The 18871-nt window shown below is 35.5% G+C and overlaps 1 protein-coding gene across 2 annotated transcripts in view; it reads left to right on the forward strand.

The window, feature by feature from the left end:
• ZNF385D (zinc finger protein 385D) overlaps positions 1–18871 on the forward strand; it is a 446680-nt gene that overhangs the window by 372905 nt on the left and 54904 nt on the right. For both annotated transcript variants that reach the window (XM_074861238.1, XM_074861245.1), the window contains one exon: positions 1683–1845. In XM_074861238.1, coding sequence (XP_074717339.1) covers positions 1683–1845 — 163 coding nt within the window. The remainder of the gene's footprint in view (positions 1–1682; positions 1846–18871) is intronic.

An 18871-nucleotide genomic window follows, 5' to 3' on the forward strand; every position in this document is an offset into this window, starting at 1 on the left:
TTTCAACCAAACAGAATGATGCATCTCAATATACAACAAGAGCGTATGCATGTATGTGTATACACATACACATACGTGTTTATTGGTTTAGACAAGGTCTCACGCTTCTTTCCTACTCACCTTGAGCTTCTCAGATCTCAGGCATCTGGAAGGAATCATGACTTTTCATGAAAGCTGAGTCAAAAATCTTGACATTAATTAATATACACTCTTATTGCGATATTCACTAGAACTTCCTCTCTCCCCAAAATTCAGCACATTAAATAACATTAAATAAAGGCCTAATGACTAACAGATGCCAGATAATGCGGGATTCTTCTACCTGCACGAGTGGCTTAGTGAGTCGAGTAACTGTCATTTTATGCCTTTGATCCTTTGAGTTTGTAGCCACTAAAGTACATATGTGTTTTCTTCTTCTTCTGATTCCACAATAGAAAGTGTTTACCTTTCTTTTCTGTTCTAAAAGTCTCTGCTATTGTTTCATACCAGAAACAAAATGCTGACCTTTGTGGGCCCTTGCGCTGACTCAGCATAGTTGCTTTTCATTTGTTCAATTCTGTAGTAGCTAAATTTTTACCGGAGTCTTAATGATTTCTCTTTCAAGTAAGAAAGCAGTTGCTTTCAATAAAGTTTGAAGTTCAGCAATAAAAAAATAAGGAATTTTTCAGGTTGTTAATTTATTAACTGGAAGACTATCTTTCTTATAAGACTTTTAAATAATTGGGGAAGAAATAAACTCTGAATATTCATAGTAATTCGAGTGGGTTTTGTATAAGGTTTAATCTTATACTTCAAATACTATTCTTAAAATATATTGGCAACATAGATTAAATTAAGAAAAGTTAGTATTAACTCTTAGAATAATAAAGATACTTTCAGTGTAATACATAAATCTTTACAGCAATGCACATAAAAATCTATTTCAGCTTAACGGTATCAAATAGCCAAAATACATTTGGGACTGTGACAGGATTTGTGTGAGCTTTCTCCTTTGAAAGGATGCTCTTGGCTTTGAATTTCAAACACTACCTTTTGTAGCAGGTGGACAAAAGTAATCCTTTTTTTTAAAGAAAGACAGCTAATTGCATGTCTGCCTCACGTTCAGTTAAATCTTTGGTGATGGGCTTTGAAGAAAGTGTTTTATGTTTTGCTTTCTTTTGTTTGGGCTTTGGTTTTGGTTTGGGATTTTTTTGGTTTGTTTTTTTTACCGTCAGTCTTTACTGAGAAGTTTCTGATACCACTATTAATAGTAAACTGTTCTTTGAAGGAAGCTTTGACAAAATATCTGGTTTGAAATAGAAACTGGAAAAGTGCAAAGCTACTGGGAGGAGAGTGCCTTCCTCCCTGTTGCCTGAGAATTAATTTTTTTTTTTATGCAAAAGCAAAAAAAGTCTTGATAGAAAAAAATAATGGTAGCATAGTAGACTAAACCAACCTTAGTTTAGTCTGAAAGTAACATACTGTTATACAGTAATATACCATATTTATCGAATTGGGGTTGCTTGAGTATTTTTTCCCATTGTTTTCCAAGCATCATTCAAAATATAATTTTCCGTTTGGTCACTGCTTAGATAATGTGGATGGTACCCATTATTGAAAGGTAGTCTGTATTTGTACTAATACAGAGAATGCTAGTTTAGAAATGAGCCTGATTGCATGGTTCATTTTGTTCTCCTTTGTAGAGCCAGGCTGCGGCCCACTACAAAGGCACTAAACATGCCAAGAAGCTCAAAGCACTGGAAGCCATGAAAAATAAGCAGAAATCTGTTACTACCAAGGACAGCGCAAAGACTACCTTCACTTCCATCACTACCAATACCATCAATACCAGCTCTGACAAAACAGGTTAAGCGACAATCTTTGTTGGTTTCGTTTGTGGGTTTTTTTTTTTTTTTCCTTGTTTAATTCCATGTCTGTTTGGTTATGTGCTTGCCACATTGATTCATGCTCAATCCATCTCTCTGTGTGATATTGATTTCTTTTAGTCCTTTCAGTAGGCTCCTGGAGTATGATAGTCATGTAACTGAGTTCTCTTAGTGAAAAGAGGCTTGTCATTCTTTTAGAACAGAATGCAATACTGATGACTTGATTAATTTTTATAGTGGCTAAGCTATTACATATCAACTGATCTAAACCTCCTAGTCTATATTCAGTATCTCTCAATAAATTACATATGGCACATTTCTTTTAACCACAAGCAATGTAGCAAATTATGCTGCTTGTGTCTAGAAGCCTCTTACAAACGCATCGTTAGTAAAAACCTAATTTTCATAAATTTCAAACATTGCATTATTTTTTTAAAATGGCTATTGCATGGTTTTGAGCTGGAAAATAGCTGTATAACCTCTATTCCGCACAATCAGGTAAGTGCTATTGATGCCAATTATTCTGCTTAAATGAGTCTTCAGACTGAAATAATATCCTTTAAATTATTGTGCAGGTAAAAGGTATTCCTTTGCAAATAAAATCTATGTGAGTATTTGATAAAAGTCAACAGGATTTGATTTAGCTTGCATTTTAAATATTTGGCTATTGTACTGGAAATTTCACTGAAGGGAAGTCTAGTATCTCACAAGGTATGACTGCTCTTGTGTATGAAGGGATACAGTTTGCATATTTAGTCATAATCAACCCCACTTTCCCAAACAAGCCCAAAACAGCCATGGCAAAAAAGCTAAAGCTGTGAAACAACAGAGACCTTTCTACTGATGCTGAAAACTGCTCCTTTGGAACCACTTCTGATGCAGTAAGTTTAGCATTGTAAATGGATATGCACTAACCAATTATAGTATAACAAAAAAGTACCTTGAAGACATGTGTAGTACTTTCCTTAAGATATGTCTTTGCTATATTTGTTATAGACAGATACCTCTATGTCTGTCTCTATATATATATCTTTGTTATACCCTTTTATTATAGACAGCATATGTTTTTATGGAGATTTATATCCTATTTATAATGGGAGTGCTTTAAAAAACAATTGTTACATTATTTTCATGTTTGTTACAAAAGAAAGAAAATATTCTGAGTACTTTTGTTTCTATGATGAAAGAAATGAAGCATGGGAGAATAGGAACAATGTCAAAAGGTATTTACTAAAATATATGTGTTTCTAAACATACAAATACATTTAAAAGTTTTTCCTGCTGTTACCTGTTGGCATGTTCGGAAGAGAGAGGGGGATGTTGTGTGGAAGGAGTGATTTATTGTTTACAAAATATGATCTAGTGACTGGAGAAAATAACTAAAAGAAAAGAGAAATCTTTTTAAGCTTTAAAATGTATTATTCAAAAGCTTTTATCTTATGCTGTGTAAGTTTGAAGGATTTTCCAAGGTGCCTTAAATCCTTTCTGAGTCTTTCCATCAGGCTTTGAATTAGAACCCTGACAAGATATATGAACTGTCTTGTATCCAAGGTCAGTAGTACAAATCAGTTTTTATATTGGCATAAGTAAGAAAACATCAGAAACCTAGTTGCATGCAAAAGCAATGGCAGGAGTTTCCTCAGCATTAGACATTGTTTGTGACTTCCTGGATTAATTTCAGAGAAAGTGTGTATACATATATGTATGTACATGTATTCTATATTAGAAGTATTGACCTTAATGCATTCTAAAACACATATTGATGTTAATTGACAAACAGCACAAAATCTGACAATTTCACAAAAAAATGAGAGCCATATTCAATTGCTGGCAAAAGCCCTATTCAATTGGTGGCATTCAAGAAAGGGAGCCAGTTTTGTCCAAATGCAAATACAGTTATTACAGGTCAGCAGTGATGTGACTGGCTGTAGAATAGCATCCTTGGTGTAAATTATCCTTTGTAGAATCAAGCATGTGTGCATAACAGGAGAAAATAAAAAAGGGAAAAAAGAAAATTTTGGGTAGCCAAAAGGATGAAATTTTCTGCTAGACATGGCAAGTTAAAAATTTAATAAATCAGATTTCCTTTCCTTTCCAGTTTTTCTGTGTCTTATATTTGCTTGATAGAACTTCTAAGGGCAAAATTATTTCTAAAAGCAAGAATAACATCAGAATATACTGCACTGTGTGCATTTGCACATTTGTAAATGTTCTCTTTAAAAGTAACAGATTCTGATATACAGTTCTGAGGGAATAGTTTTACTACTGATTATAATTCATTAATTAATCTTTCATAACTAGTAATAAGTTCTGTTACTAAGTCCCCGCACTCCATTCAGAACAAAAGCTTTTTCTACAGTTTTTTAAAGCTCTCTGCTGAAGATTAATACTTGATCCCAAATACACTGAGGATAGGGTCATGTTCATATCACCTCCTATATATCATGTACAGCAGTGGTTAAATGGTGAATTACATGTCAGTCACAGCACATTGGTCAGGACTTCAGTTCAGTGGTTCTGTGTACCCTTAGCAGCTCCAGCAAACAAAATGTCATCAGGAAATCTGCAGTGCTATACAATGAAGATTATGAAAAAGACCATACAGTATACAAACTGATTCAAGAGATAAAGCAGCAATTTTTTATGTTGCTTATTCTAGAACTATTTTGTCAGATGTGGTACCAGCATGTGCTATTGCAATAAATAATGAAGACTCTGAAACCCACAATGTAAGCGGACTCCTTAAAACCTTTCATAAGTGATTCCTGGTGGCTAAACTATGTGTTAAGGAGAAAACGTAATATGTGGGGTCATTTTGCTCATTCTGTGAAAGTCGCTATTTTTTTTAATCCCTTTAAACAAATTTCTAGAATTATTAGAAGGCTTGAACTTAAGATATCTTTGCAGGAATTAAATATCATGAAGAGTTACGTTGGCAGGCACATAATGGACAATGCCATTCCCAACTTGTGGGAACTTTGTTACCAGTTCTATTATTTAATGTCCTTCTTTCATCTCTATTTACTATTTATTATGTGATACTTGTAGTCACTCAGGACAGAAAAACAGAAAGTGTGACGATTACAAAGACAAGTCCACTTTATGGTAGTATACAAGACAGATTTCAGTATTTCTTGATTCTTCAATTCAAATAAAAATTAGTATTTTCACCATATATTAACATATATGCGTACATATTCCCTGACATAAAGTTGTTAAATGTCCTTGATAGCTTTAAAAATTGACCCTCCTTTCTGCCAAGGTATATTTTCCTCATATAGATGCTTCACACCTTCACTTTGGCTGTAAGGACAGATACTTTAGGAACACCCTTCAGACTCTATTTAGATAGACTGTGTTCTATCATCCTAACTACATATCCTGTCCAGTAAAGTCATCATCCTGCACTTGGATTTTTTTAATCTAGAGTGAGTGTCCAAGATTATGTCCATGTAAAATGATATCCCCATAGTAGTTGCATATGTCTAAACATTGATCTTTTCCAAAGCTATTTGAATTTAAAAAGGACTCTCCATGACCACATTATCACAAATTTTGTTTTGAAGATTTGGGCTATTTTTATTTATTTATTTATTCAGCAGAGAATTCAGCATGAGTTAGATCATTTGTTATCAACAGAGAAGGAATAGACCTTTCTAAGGGGGGGAAACATGTCATTGGGAACCATCACTATAGCAAAGTCTTTAATGTTGCCTTCAAGTGTTACACACTATGTCTTAAATCCTATGTACTTAAATGCGATAAACAGCTCTTAAAAACAGGGAAAAATGTGATGAACAGAAAAAGTGTGTATCTGGGGCAAGGCACAGACAAGATCATTTATCATTAGTAGAGTCTTAACAGCTACGAGACCCCTGTGCTATCAGAGAACAAAATACTGGCACCTGTCCTAAAGGGCTTACAGTCTACACATAAGATGAGCGACAACTTAAGAGATAGACAGTGTTAATGTAATAAGCAAGTGTTTTAAAAGAGCAGTAGCATAAACATGTTCAAGTGATAAAGGTGTCAAAAGAAATAAGAGTATTGAAGGATGGAATAGAAGGAAAAGGAGGAGGTTTTTTTCCAGATACTGAGTGTATGTGTGGCTAACAGCATGGGAGAAAGCATAAATTCTCTTGTTTTCCTTTCACTGGAACATATGAAAATTCTTGTATGTGGGAAAATTTTAATTGAGCTACCTTTTTGCAGTCCTTTTCTTTTTTCTTTGTCTTTTTATCTAAGAAGTGATAGGATATTTCTGGTCAGCAGATGGAACTTGCTCCTGAAATAACAATTTCAGCCCAGCTGGGATAATTCTGAAATGGAGAGCAGGTGGAGTAGGTGAGAGCAGCCAGCCTAGCAAGGTCTTGGGCATAAAAAAGGAAGGCAGGAAGGAGAAAGAAATCAGAAATGATGCGATAAGTCAGGGTAAACTTTGAATGAGGAAGAAAAGAAGATGACATGAACTGGAGAGATTCAGGAAGATATGTTGGTGTGTGGCACCTACAAATACCACAGAATCAGAGCAATTTTGAGATTCTGTGAAGATACCTCAAAAGGGACATCTGGAGATTGACTAGATCACCCCTGCAGGTCAGAGCAGGGTCAGCTAGAGCAGGTTGCTCAGTATGTTTTCCGGCTGGGTTTTGAATATCTTCACACCCTTGCTGGGCAACCTGTTCTGGTGTTTGACCACCCTCAGAGTAAAGAAGACTAAAGAAGTTTTTTCCTGTATTTGAGTCGAATCTCCTGTATTTCAGTCTGTGCCTCTTGTGTCTTGTCCTGTCACTGTCTCTGTCTTTTTTACTCCCTGTCCCTGACCCCGTCAGGTTTTTATACACATTGATAGGATCCCCCTGAGTCTTCTCTGCTCCAGGCTGAACAGTCCCAGCTCTCTCATCCTCTCCTCATACAACAAATGCTCCAGTCCCTTAATCACCTTTGTGGCTCTTTGCTGGACTCCAGTATGTCCCTGTCTCTCATGTACTGGGGAGACAAGAACTGGATCCAACACTGCCATTGTCTCACCAGTGCTGGGTACATGGGAAAGATCACTTTCCTCCGCCTGATGACTGCAGTCTTGCTAATGCAGCCCAAGATGCCATTGGCTGCCTTTGCTGCATGGGCACACTGTTGGGTTATATTTAAAGTGGTATCCACCAGGATTCCAGGTCCTTCTACAGAAAGCTGCTTCCAGATGGTCAGCCTCCAGCCCAGACTGGTGTGTGGGATTATTGTTGCCCATTTGCTGGACTTCGTATTTCCCTTTTCTGAACTTCAAGGGACTCCTGTTTGTCCCATTTCTCCAGCCTGTCCAGGTCCCTCTGACTGTCAACACAGCTATCTGGTGTATCAGGCACTCTTCCCAGTTTTTTTATCATCAGCAAACTTGCTGAGAGTGCACTCTGACCCATAGTCTGGGTCCTTAATGAAGACTTTAAACAATATTGGCACCAATATCAATTCCTGGAGGACTCCACTCGTGACTGTCCTCCAACTTTGTGTTGCTGACCACAACCTTTTGGTCTGGCAGTTCATGCAGCATTTTTTTTATTAACATTTGTGTCTTTTTGTAAAAATGAGAACTAAGAAACTGCAAGAAAAGATTAAGAGTAAGCTCAAAGAAAAGAACTTAAATGGAAATGAGTAAGACTTATCCAAATCTCTACATTCCACTAATGCATGACTTTAATAGGTTTGCACCAGTTTCCCATCAGGCAAATCACACTGAATTTATGTAATATGCATTACTGTTATAAAATGTATTTTACATGCAATTAAAATAAAGGTCATTGATGGGACCTGATTGAAGCGCAAAGCTTTCTCTTGTATTTTAAACTGTTTCTTTATGTCTTTCTATTGAAATACATGACAAATTCAGAATTTCTATTTTCAGAGCTGTTTTATTCTTTTTAACTGTACTTCATGCCCTGTTATAAACTGTGTTGTGTTTGTGTGCCTTTTCTAATAATTCCATAGTGCCTTTTGTCACCCTTGCAGCCTTTACCTGTGCTTCTGTGGGATGATTCAACAGATTTTACTGAGAGTAAAAGTTAACGCAGATCTGTTGACTTAGCATCAGTTTACACTGGAGCTGAAGTTGGTCTGTACATATGTAGGGAGTGGCAATAACGTGTTGCACAGTGTGCAGGTTGTCTTATGCCGTTACTGAGATGGAGAACTCAGCTTCAAATGCAAGGAGTATTTTAACAGAATGAAATCTATTGAACTGCTTAGACTGTTCATCTGTACTTTAGGTTTTATTGAATATAAGAAGGAGAGAAGAGCAGAGGTTATTAAACATAATATTCCTTGAGCCTCTAGGTGGAATTTCTTTCAGCAGCTATAGACATGCATATTGACATACAGTGCTAATTGCACTGTCTTCTCCTTAGTGTGAGAGGAAATCATGTCAGTGAAGTCTAGGGCACAGTTCATCTTACTCTAAAGTAAACATCTATAATAAATCAGATGGATGGTGAAGACCTGAGAAAAAGTATAAAAAACCCTGTGGTGACTAGGTCAGATGTAAACTGCTATGCTGATACCTAAAGGTAGTGGAGATGAATTCCAGCCCCATTGATCAAATTGCAGGTTTTGATTCTTTTTAACTGAGTCATGAATTGCTCTGTAAGAATTTGGTGCTCAGTGTTCAAAATCTGAGTTGTGTTAGTTAACTCTGAATAGTCATGTAACAAATGACACTATTTCTGTCTGTCAAATGGAAATTTTAATACGCTTTTGAATAGCTTTTAGATTTCCCACTGATGAGAAGAGAGTTTCTTGATTTTTTTTTTTGTTGTTGTTGTTGTTTGTAAAAAAAAATGAACCTTTTCCTCATCGAAGTTTTCAGGCATGGAAAGAAAATTATTGCCTAATAAAGTTAGACTGACGGAGTATGTATGGTTTAGTATTAAAATATTAACTTCATCTTTCTCATATTACATTCAACCACAGGTGTCCTAGTGAACACGTCCTATTAGAACATTGTGTCTGTTTCTGGTCTCTAGAAAGGAGTCAAGGGACTTTTTGCTGTTAGTATGTACTGCTTTATTTAAGATTCAAAACTTCTGCTCTAAACTGTAGGAAAACGTTTTCAACTGTAGTGCTCAAATGAATATCCTATATCTTGGTCATATCAATCTGTATAGAAGGATAATATATAACTGACTAGTACTACAGCAGTTTCATTTAAAAATATGAAGAAATATTCTTTGCATATATTTATATGAATATGGTTCTGCATGTTTGCAATATTTGCCGTTCTCTGTTCAAGACAAGTAATTAACTCTTGTTTCCTCCAATATCATGGATTTGCATACCTTGCTTGCTTTCTTTTATCACTTAGATAGTCAAAGCCATGTGTATGTTAGCTCTGTACATAGATGTATTTGTGCAGTTCCTGGTTCAGCTCCAGGACCTGTAATGGAAAGGAACTCCCATTTGAAAATGAAAATCAGTTTCCTCTTATCTCTGCTTTCCCTTTATTTCCACTTTCATTTTATCTCCCTTACATTCAGCTTTAGAGCTTATTTTCTTTTTGTATTATAAACATACATTTTGGTAATGGCCAGGTTTTAAGGTTTATGAGGGCTTCCATATATTAAGAATTAGTGGATTTTTTCTGGTGTTGCTTGGTGTAACTACCCTATTTTATCATTTATTCTTCGAGTTATTTGTTTAATCCTTTGTTCTTAATGGCAAACCACCCTAACTTTTCCTTTCTTAAAGAAAGCTGGGGAGGACATACTGTTGTATTTATGACAACATATATTCAATGAAAAGTGCCTTTGCCTATTCATTAGCATTTTTGTAGACAGCAGATTTTCTTGTATTCTTCTGTAATAAAAAAATCTATTTCTAATAATGATACAAATGTCAACTGTATTTAAAATTCAAAATAGTATTTAATACTATTCAAAATCTGCTGGTGGATGCAGAAACAATTTACTGTGTATGATCCCAGTGTGCAGTTTGCTGGTACAGCTTGGGCTGTGGATACCCTTGTATACGTAATTATTATATTAAGGATGTTTAATCTAAGAAGACAATTCAGTGCAGTCGGTTTGTGTAACTTCGCTGTTGTTTTGTTTCAATATGCTTTATTATATCATAAAGTGTGATTTTGTTTTGGCAAGTGATTTCTTCTGATCTTTGCATTGCTTAGGGCACAGCAGAATTCACAGGCTAATTCTGGGTTTAGGCTTGTGAGATTTTGGGTATAAATTGGTTTCCTTTACAGCCAATGTTTTAGTATACATCAAAACAGAACAATGACCTTGAAGCTTGAATTTGTAAGGATTTTTACTTCACATTAACTTGTTTGAGATATTTTGGGTGGAGCATTCCAAAATTGCAAGAGTGAAATAATAAATGAGGAGTAATTGCTTGGTGATTAGCATAATACAGGTGGATTTCAGAGCCAGCTATAGGACTTTGTGGCCCACTTCCCAGTAACCCAATTTTGAAAGTTCAACTTCTTTTTTAATTTTATTTGAATGAAAAATCTTTGAAAGAACCTATAGTCTGACAGAGATGTTCTTATTTTCCGGTTCTCTTGTCATTGGTTTGGAAATTAGAGATTACTGATTCACAGCTATCAGTTCTCTCAATCACATGCTTGGAAAATTCAGCTTAAACCAGTAAAATTTAACTGTGCTACATCTTTCACTTTAAATCACCTATGGTTTGACTTTTCCATACTTCAGACAATCTGTGGCAAACTGCAGCACAAAATGTTATCAGCATTCCACAGACTGTTGTACCAATTTTGCATTAGAGCTCAATGGTAATTTGGAAGACAATAGCTTCTCTTTTGATCTCTGTGTAGAACTAGGGCTTTTTCTTTCTTTCAGAGTGTAGCTAAATGGCGATATGAAAATTACAGTAATTTATGTGTGCCTCAATTGATCATGAATGTGCAATAAAATCCTTCTGGGCTTGCATCTACGTATGCTGAGAGCTTCGTCATATGAACACCATGTGTTTTTTGTGGACCCAGCTGCTTTTGATTGGGATTGCCTTGACAACAATTTTATGCTTGAATAATCCTGCAGATAGAAACTGCTGTCAGTCACAACATCTGTATCAGCCCCTTAAATCAGTATAAAAGTCCAATACTAACTAACAATGGTATTGTTTGTAGGTCTGAAAAGCATTTTCTATTAAAATACTAAATCGGGTCTTTCATACTATCTGAGGGAGATGTCAGCTTGGTTGCTGCATGCTCATAGTTGTAACTACTAGAAATCTCAGCAGTAATCTTCTGTTGGTCATATATCTGTTTATCAGTTGTTCATCAGTATTGTCCTAAAAACTGGATGAAGCAACATAGTGTGTATCTGCTTAATGACTCATTCTTCATGGTGTGTTTTGTTATGAAGTTGGGAATGGCGTTGACACTAGCTATTAGGAAAGATCTGAAGGCTCTGCAGTTCTAGCTATTGGAACATCAAGAAAATTATTGTATTGCGGTCCTAGATTCTCTTTCAAGTTTTTTTGGTAAAACATCAGATTCAGAAGGCTGTTACTATATTGCATAATTGTTTGTTTTGTCTGTTTATGGACTAATTTGGAATGGAGCAGAAACCTTGATCCATTGGTCTCAGACAGGTGGTCAGTTTTTGCGAGTCTGGAATTTTTCAAATGAGAAGGCTCTGCTTTGATGACAACAGAAGAGTAGGTAGGTCTTCATTTTAAGTGATCCATATTTTTTTAAAGCTGACTTCATATTGGCTGGACAGTGTAGAAATAGGAAGTAGTTGTTTGTTATCTGTTTGAGGACTGGTTTTGTTTTGTGTGGGACATTTCTAAGACAAGGGCAACCTCATTTCCAAAGATGCTTTAGAGCGTACTTAGGTTATTTTCTTTTGTTGTTCATGCCATATTCTTGCTATGGCTAAACCAAGAAGAGAGGGAAGTGCGGTTAAGAATATGAGTAAATGTACGGTGCTAAATATTTGGAGCCATTGCTATATGATGCCCATTATAACACCGTTCAGAATGATCTAAAGGCAACTGGAGCTGGAACATCTGTATTAATAAACATAAGGGAATCTGCTTTACCTGGTCCATAGACAGTGGAATAGGCTTCCCAGGGAGGTGGTGGAGTCACCATCCCTGGATGTGTTTAAGGGTCGTTTGGATATGATGTTGGGGGATATGGTGTAGGGGAGAAATTTGTAGAGTAAGGCTGATGGTTGGACTCAATGATCCCCAAGGGTCTTTTCCAACCTGAATGATTCAGTGATTCTGTAATTTCATTGGCCATTCATGTACAAGAAAGCAGCACAGCAAAAGCAATTATTTCTAGAAACAGACTATCCTACTTACATATAGTAGGCATTTTCAGAAATAGGCCAAAACTGAGTATTATTCAAAACTGTAAGAATGTTAAGAACAATTTTATTTTGCAACAATGATATTTATTCTGTCTTCCATTTGGTATTACACATATTTCAATAATGTATTTAAAGTATATATATATAAAGTATCTTTACTCAGCTGGAGAAGTCTCATATTTTAAATTCTTCTGTGCTATGTCATTCCTTTGCTAAAATATACCTTCCACTTACTGTATTAATGGAGTTAGACTTTGCAAATATTCATTTTATATTCATTTCCATTCAAACAAAGACAAAACAAAGTATCAGACAGGACCAAATACTTTCTCATCTCTTGCCATTGTCCCCTTTCCTTATGTCTAAAAAAAAAAAAATTTAAAAAATTGTGTTTTGAATTGTTGAATTTATAGCAAAATACAAAAATTCAGCTAACATCTAGTTGTTTTAAGGTTTGCTGGCACTGAAGTTGTAAATCATATAAATAAGCCTAAATTAAGCTTAAACTTAGTAAAGTATCCTTAGCACCAGCAAACATCAAGTTTTCTTGAGACAAAGCATAGCTGTGACTGCAATATCTGTTTGAGGAGGAAAGTAAACATACAGTTGGTCTTCATGCACCTGAAATCTGTGCTGCTTAGATTTAATGTAGTTTTCCATCTACTAAATGGTTTGCTTATAGCTAATTCAGGCAGGCCACACCTCTAACTTTAGAATAAGCGTGTTAAGAGTCCCTTATTCTCAAAGTCCATACTGTGTTTCAAAAATCTTGAAGAATTATTGTTTATTTCTCATTTCATCTTTGTGCATTCTTTACTCCAACATGATACCTAAAATAGCAGTCTCCCAGTATTAAAACTCTTCATTTTATGGCATGTCCATAGCAGAATTAGTATCAAAGGAGCTAGGAGAATTTATGTAAATTAGAAAATAAGAACTACAGAATATTATTATAGGAAAAAAATGGATGAAAGAATAAATATAGGTTCATCAAGGGAAATGGAAAGGCATTTTCAAGAGTAACAGGAACCAAGGAACTGTGTCTGATAGATTTGATTTGAGAAGGGAAAAAACCAGCTTACTTATGTAAACTTGATGATAATGTTGATGTTTAAATGTTTTCCATGCTACTAGTAACATAAAGTGTATCTAACCATGAGTACTGAATAAGACAACAGATCAGGAAAAGTTGCAAATGAAAGCTTTAAAAGAAGCAGATAAAGAGCTTTCTGGATAAACTGTATGTTGTAGACACTGTAGAAAATCCAGAGGGCTAGAAGGAAGTTAATGTTGTGTTAGTATTCACAAAAGGTGAACAGGATGAATCAAGTATTTATAGGTCTATCAGCCTGACACCAATCTTGGGAAAAATAAAGCAACAGCTGACATGGGACTTGAGTACTGAAGTAAATGAGATAAATTGTATAATGACAATGAAAAATAATTGACAGAAAGTTAGACTTTCCTACCTAAAATTGTTTTTATGAGATTACATATTGGATTGATAAAGGATAAGTGTGCTGATGCTTTGTATTTGCATGGCTGTACAATGTGCAGAGGTTAAAAATTATCTAAGATACTGGAATGATACAGAATGAATATGGAACATATTAAGTGGATTTAGGCCTGCTAATTATAGACCTTGGAATGCAATCATGAGATATGAGTTGGTGTAGAAATATTCCAGTGAAATCCTTTTGGAATAGGGTCTTAACTCTAGTCTAATCTTACATCATCAGTTACCTGCAAGGAATTATAAAGCCTTTACAAATTGCAAATGTCACAAAATTAGAGTTCTGGACAAGTAATAAAGATGAGCTGGAGATCCAGTGAATCAAATGCTTTTAATACAACAAAATGTATTATTCTCAGGAAGGAACAATAAAGAATTTATTGAAAAGTTGGGGGACTTCATGTGAAAATGAAAATTACTTGGGAGTACGTGGTTAAATATCAGCTACACTGGAACTGGTGTAGTGATGGTTCCAGAAAGCCTTGTGAAAAAGGACAATGTAGGAATATAAAGATTCTTCTTTCTTTTATTACTGTAAATGAACTATATTATCTATTTTTTTTTCCAAACAATATCATCAAATTGAGTCAAAACTTAGGGAAGTTCTAATACAATTATTTATGAATGGTTTACTAGTGGAAGAGATAGATGCATTCAGCTTCAGTATTTACTTCATCAAAGAGAATGTAAGCAGTATTTTGATTGCGGTCTATATAAATTTGCATGAAAACAACAGTCTAATAATAAAATGACTCCTAGCAGTTGGGAGGTGTGGCAGTATCCAAAGACTGCAAGTGAAAAATAGCTTAATTCCACAACCAAGACAAAACCTTTTTAACAATGAGAGCAATTATAACATATACAAAATCTCATGTGGGATTCTCATAATCATTTGACCAAAGCTAATAAGTTTGACTCAGGAATTAATAATGGAAGTCCTTTGGGCAATGTTCTGTTGCATGTCAGAGAAAACTGTGGACATATGTATTTTTTTCTGCCTTTAAATATATAATTTATCTTCCTGTCTCCTCCCATTAAAAAAATCTTTGGTGCCTGGAGACTGCAGATCTTGTGTATTATATACTTCAAGTGTTCTGTAATGAAGTTCTTTATGTGTCAGATTTAATAGTACTTCTGTGACCAATTTATTTGACCTCAGTCAAACAACATGCATTTTCAAAGTTCAAGAACCGATTCTTGAAGTATGTCCTACCTAGGTCATAATATGTTATCTTTCTGTGTTTTTTACAGGACTGGACAAGTGAATAGTGCTTGTTTAAAGAAAACACTAGGAAACTATAATTGCTGGTATAGATTTGTGTGGATAGACAAAGGCTTTATTGTACAAAACTGCCTGTACCCTGTCTCAGTGTCCTTAATTATGTCACAAAATTGACTCAAGATCATTAAAGATGTTTTATTTCTCTAGAACACTAATTTCTTTCTATTATTATACCTGCTTCAGTATTTTCTTTTTCTGTCATTACTAGAATTTGACATGTGAGAATTAAAATTTATGCTTTAATTCCCAAGTAGTATACCTTCAAGCATTCTTCCTACTTCTTTCAATCAGAATTTAGTACTGTTTCCACTTCCTTGTTCACCTTTGATTAGTTTTAAGCCCTATAATAAACATTTTAGGAGATTCAGATCAACTTACTTAATCCAGTATATCTGCACTGATTATAGCATAGGTAGTAGCATTACTTTTAGTAACCCATGTTTCCAGCTAAGTATTACAGAGAATGCAAATTTAAAAAACCAGATTTTTTTATCACACTTTTCAAATTATCTCGTTTCTGTTTCCAAATAGCCATTTTCTTACATTAGAGCACTCAAATGAGCTCTTTAGTTCATTCACCTTATCAGAGGAGTCCTGAGACAGCTGCCATGCAATTTTAATTCCTTCCTTTGCTACATTTTACTTTTTACTATTTCTGGTTCATTTTCTGCTCTGCTGGTTTAATAGCTGCAAGTTTTGAGCATCATTTTAGCAGCTCCATCTGAAAGTTGCATCAACAGATTACCCACTTCAGCCATCTAGTCGAATTTGCTTGCGGTAGTTGCCCTTAATAAACCAACATTTCCCAGTAGGGAAAGATGCATACTTTTTTTCATGCTTTCAAGTATAAAGAAATACCAGCAGCTGTTGATGGCAAAACATAGGGAACTTGTCGTTTTCGGCAGATCTGGCCAAACAACCTTGTCATGCTTTTCGTGCACGTGCTTCCTAGTTGCGAGTTCCTTGTTACATCACCAGACTCAGGGCAAGGGCAATGGTTTGGAGAAGGGTTAGTGTGTTACTTCTCTCACAGAGTATGACTAGTGTAAGTGAGCTTCAACAGCACGGTTTAATAGATCATTAGTGGGGACATCTCTAGTGTGTGCACAGGAGTGACAATGCTCACAGCCCGTGGGAACGTGCTACTTGGGGAAGGCTTCTGTACAGAATCAATAGCATGGATTGCAGTATCTCATAATGTGAATCAGCTCCTTTTTTTGAAACTGCTAAGATTGGGGAACTTTTAACCCAATAACAATTGCCTTTGTGGCAATAAACTTATGACTGACACTTCCCTCATGAAAATCTACACACACTAATACATCTACAAGAAATTTTTTCTGGAACTATAAGTCAGGTTGCTGGTTTTGTTTAAATGTAGATAAATTCATGCACATTACCAGGGTAAGTGGATGGTCAGATACTGATTAACCAAGATGAAGAGGAAAACTAAAAGGGCTTTCATTTCTTCTACTGTTTTCTCACTGTAGTGTGCCACATGTGTCATGGGTCCTGCAGCTCCTGTTCCAGACATCAACAGTGAGCATAGTAACTGTACTACTGAGAGGAGAAGGTGAATTATGCCCATGATGAATGGAAGAACATCATGGAAATTAATGGAGTAGATGTAAAGTTCATACTGACAAAACCACTGCCTTGCCAGATTTGGGGGGCCAACCTCCACTTGCACAGGGGCTGCATCTCCTTTTCACATTTTCAGCAGATACCTGAATGCCTTCTTGAGTCAAAGTCAGGGCACTCATTTAAGGCTCACTGAATTGTTTAAAAGGCAAACAACAATCTGTCTGAATATTTGCACTACATAATAGTACTTAACTGGTGTGTTTGGGTAAACTTAAAGGAAAATTACCCAGCCTGCTACTGCAAATTTAAACCATTAATCGTCACTTTTTTGTTGTTGGGAATTTTTCACGTGTCTCACTGCACAAAAATTTGAGATTTTTGTTTATAGTTCTGTTTTTCCTACACCAGGGAAACTGTCTACTGCAATGGATATTCACAAATGCTGAGCTGTTACTGGGCTGCCTTTCAATTATCTAATGGTTTGTCTAGCTCCAAGTCAAGGTCCCCCGTTGTTCCTCTAGCAAAGCTGTGAAGCCTGCTTCATGACTATCTCCTGCTGGCATTTTGTTTTAAGCTTTTAACAATTCCTAGCTAACTTTAAACAAAGGAAGGAAATGAATGGAATTTTGAATTAGCCCCCTCCTACTAATTAGCATTAACAGTGTGGTTGTCAACACTGTAGCACTTTGTGCCACATTTTTGTCGATCAGTAATAGTCTAGAAGAACCATCTGTGACTGGAAATCTGTCTCATTGTTTCCTTCAGGTAATAGCCTTTCTAATACTTTAAAGAGATTTTTAAAAATCAAAAACTTTACTTTCCAGGCCACTTCAAAGTAAACCCTTGAAATGAGAACACTGAGAGAAAAAAAAAATTAAAAATCCAAGTGTTGTGCATACTAATCTGGTTCATCCAGAACAGGTCATTATATTTTGTATTCTCTTGGACCTCTACCTGTATTATTTTTATTCAGTTTGTGACCAGCTGCTGTTTATGAAAAAAAAACCAACTAAAGCAACCCACAAACAAACAGACAAACCCAAAAAACAAACCCAAAACCCAAACCAGAAAGTTGGAAAAACAGTTTCTTTTCTGCTCTCGCACAGAACTGTGCTACTTTAAACTTAGTGTTTTTCTTTTCCTCAGATACTGTGGACACTGTATCTAATCAAGATGGCTGTCATTATGGAACTCATGAGATATATTGCTGACATTTCCAGCCTTACATATTTGGGAGTGCATTTATCTTCCTTTGGTAGTGTGTCATCATGCTCTGAGCAATGGCTATTGTGTGCACACTTGCTTTACGGTTGGCAGGGAGTGCTTTCCAGTGGCTGAGCCCATCCTAGTGACTCTTTTAGTACCAGTTTGAATAACATGCTTATCTTTTTCAAGGTCATGACTGCATACTTGGGCAGTCTCTGAATCAAGAGACAAGATTTGATATTTTACCAAGTAAGGAGGTTCTGTGGTACTTTTGATATGTTTTTTTTTATTGGGCTTTTTTGTTGTTTTCTTTTTTAAAACACATCTCTGATTAAGTAAACTGAGCAAAGACATATATTTATTTTTGGTATTCATAGTTAATTCAAGTCCTGATTTGAAGAATTCAATATTATTTATTTTATTTTAATGGATTTTTTTGGCCATCTGACCTGAATATCTCAAGTACTGAAGTATAATATCTGAAGTATTGACAATAAAGTTCATAAACTGACTTGAAGAAGCCTTAGGAGACTTAAATATTTGATAATTTCACAGCCAGTTTAGGACAGTTCTTAATTTAACTTCAGGTGTGATCATCACCCAAGAGGCCATACTTCTAGAAACTGAATTTGGTTTGAAGGTGTACAGAGTAGATGTGGAAGGTAGCAAACGGTTGACTTATGTCAGAATAATGAAACTGATATCCCAAATTGTTCTTTCATGTATGAACAAACGTGCTCTTGTAAAAGAGCTGTGCTTTGGCAACCTATTGTCTTTTTTACTTAGAAGGAAATTTTCACATAAGAAATAACATTCAAATAACATTCAAATAACATTTATTATTTGGAACATTTCTTTAACCAACTTTGGCTACAGGCCAATGAAGCAACAGTGCAATCTATACAAGATTCCTCCTTTGGGTGTCTAAAGAAATGAATGATTCTGATAGAGAAGCACAGGACTTCATTAGCAGTAGTCATGTACAGCTTCTTTGATTGCTTTCCCACTTTAATTATGGCAAAAACTTGCCTGTTCTTCAGATCAGACATTCTTATGGATGTCAGACACATCCACAAGC

The sequence above is a fragment of the Strix uralensis genome, chromosome 1, assembly GCF_047716275.1.
Source record: "Strix uralensis isolate ZFMK-TIS-50842 chromosome 1, bStrUra1, whole genome shotgun sequence".
NCBI classification, from domain to species: domain Eukaryota; kingdom Metazoa; phylum Chordata; class Aves; order Strigiformes; family Strigidae; genus Strix; species Strix uralensis.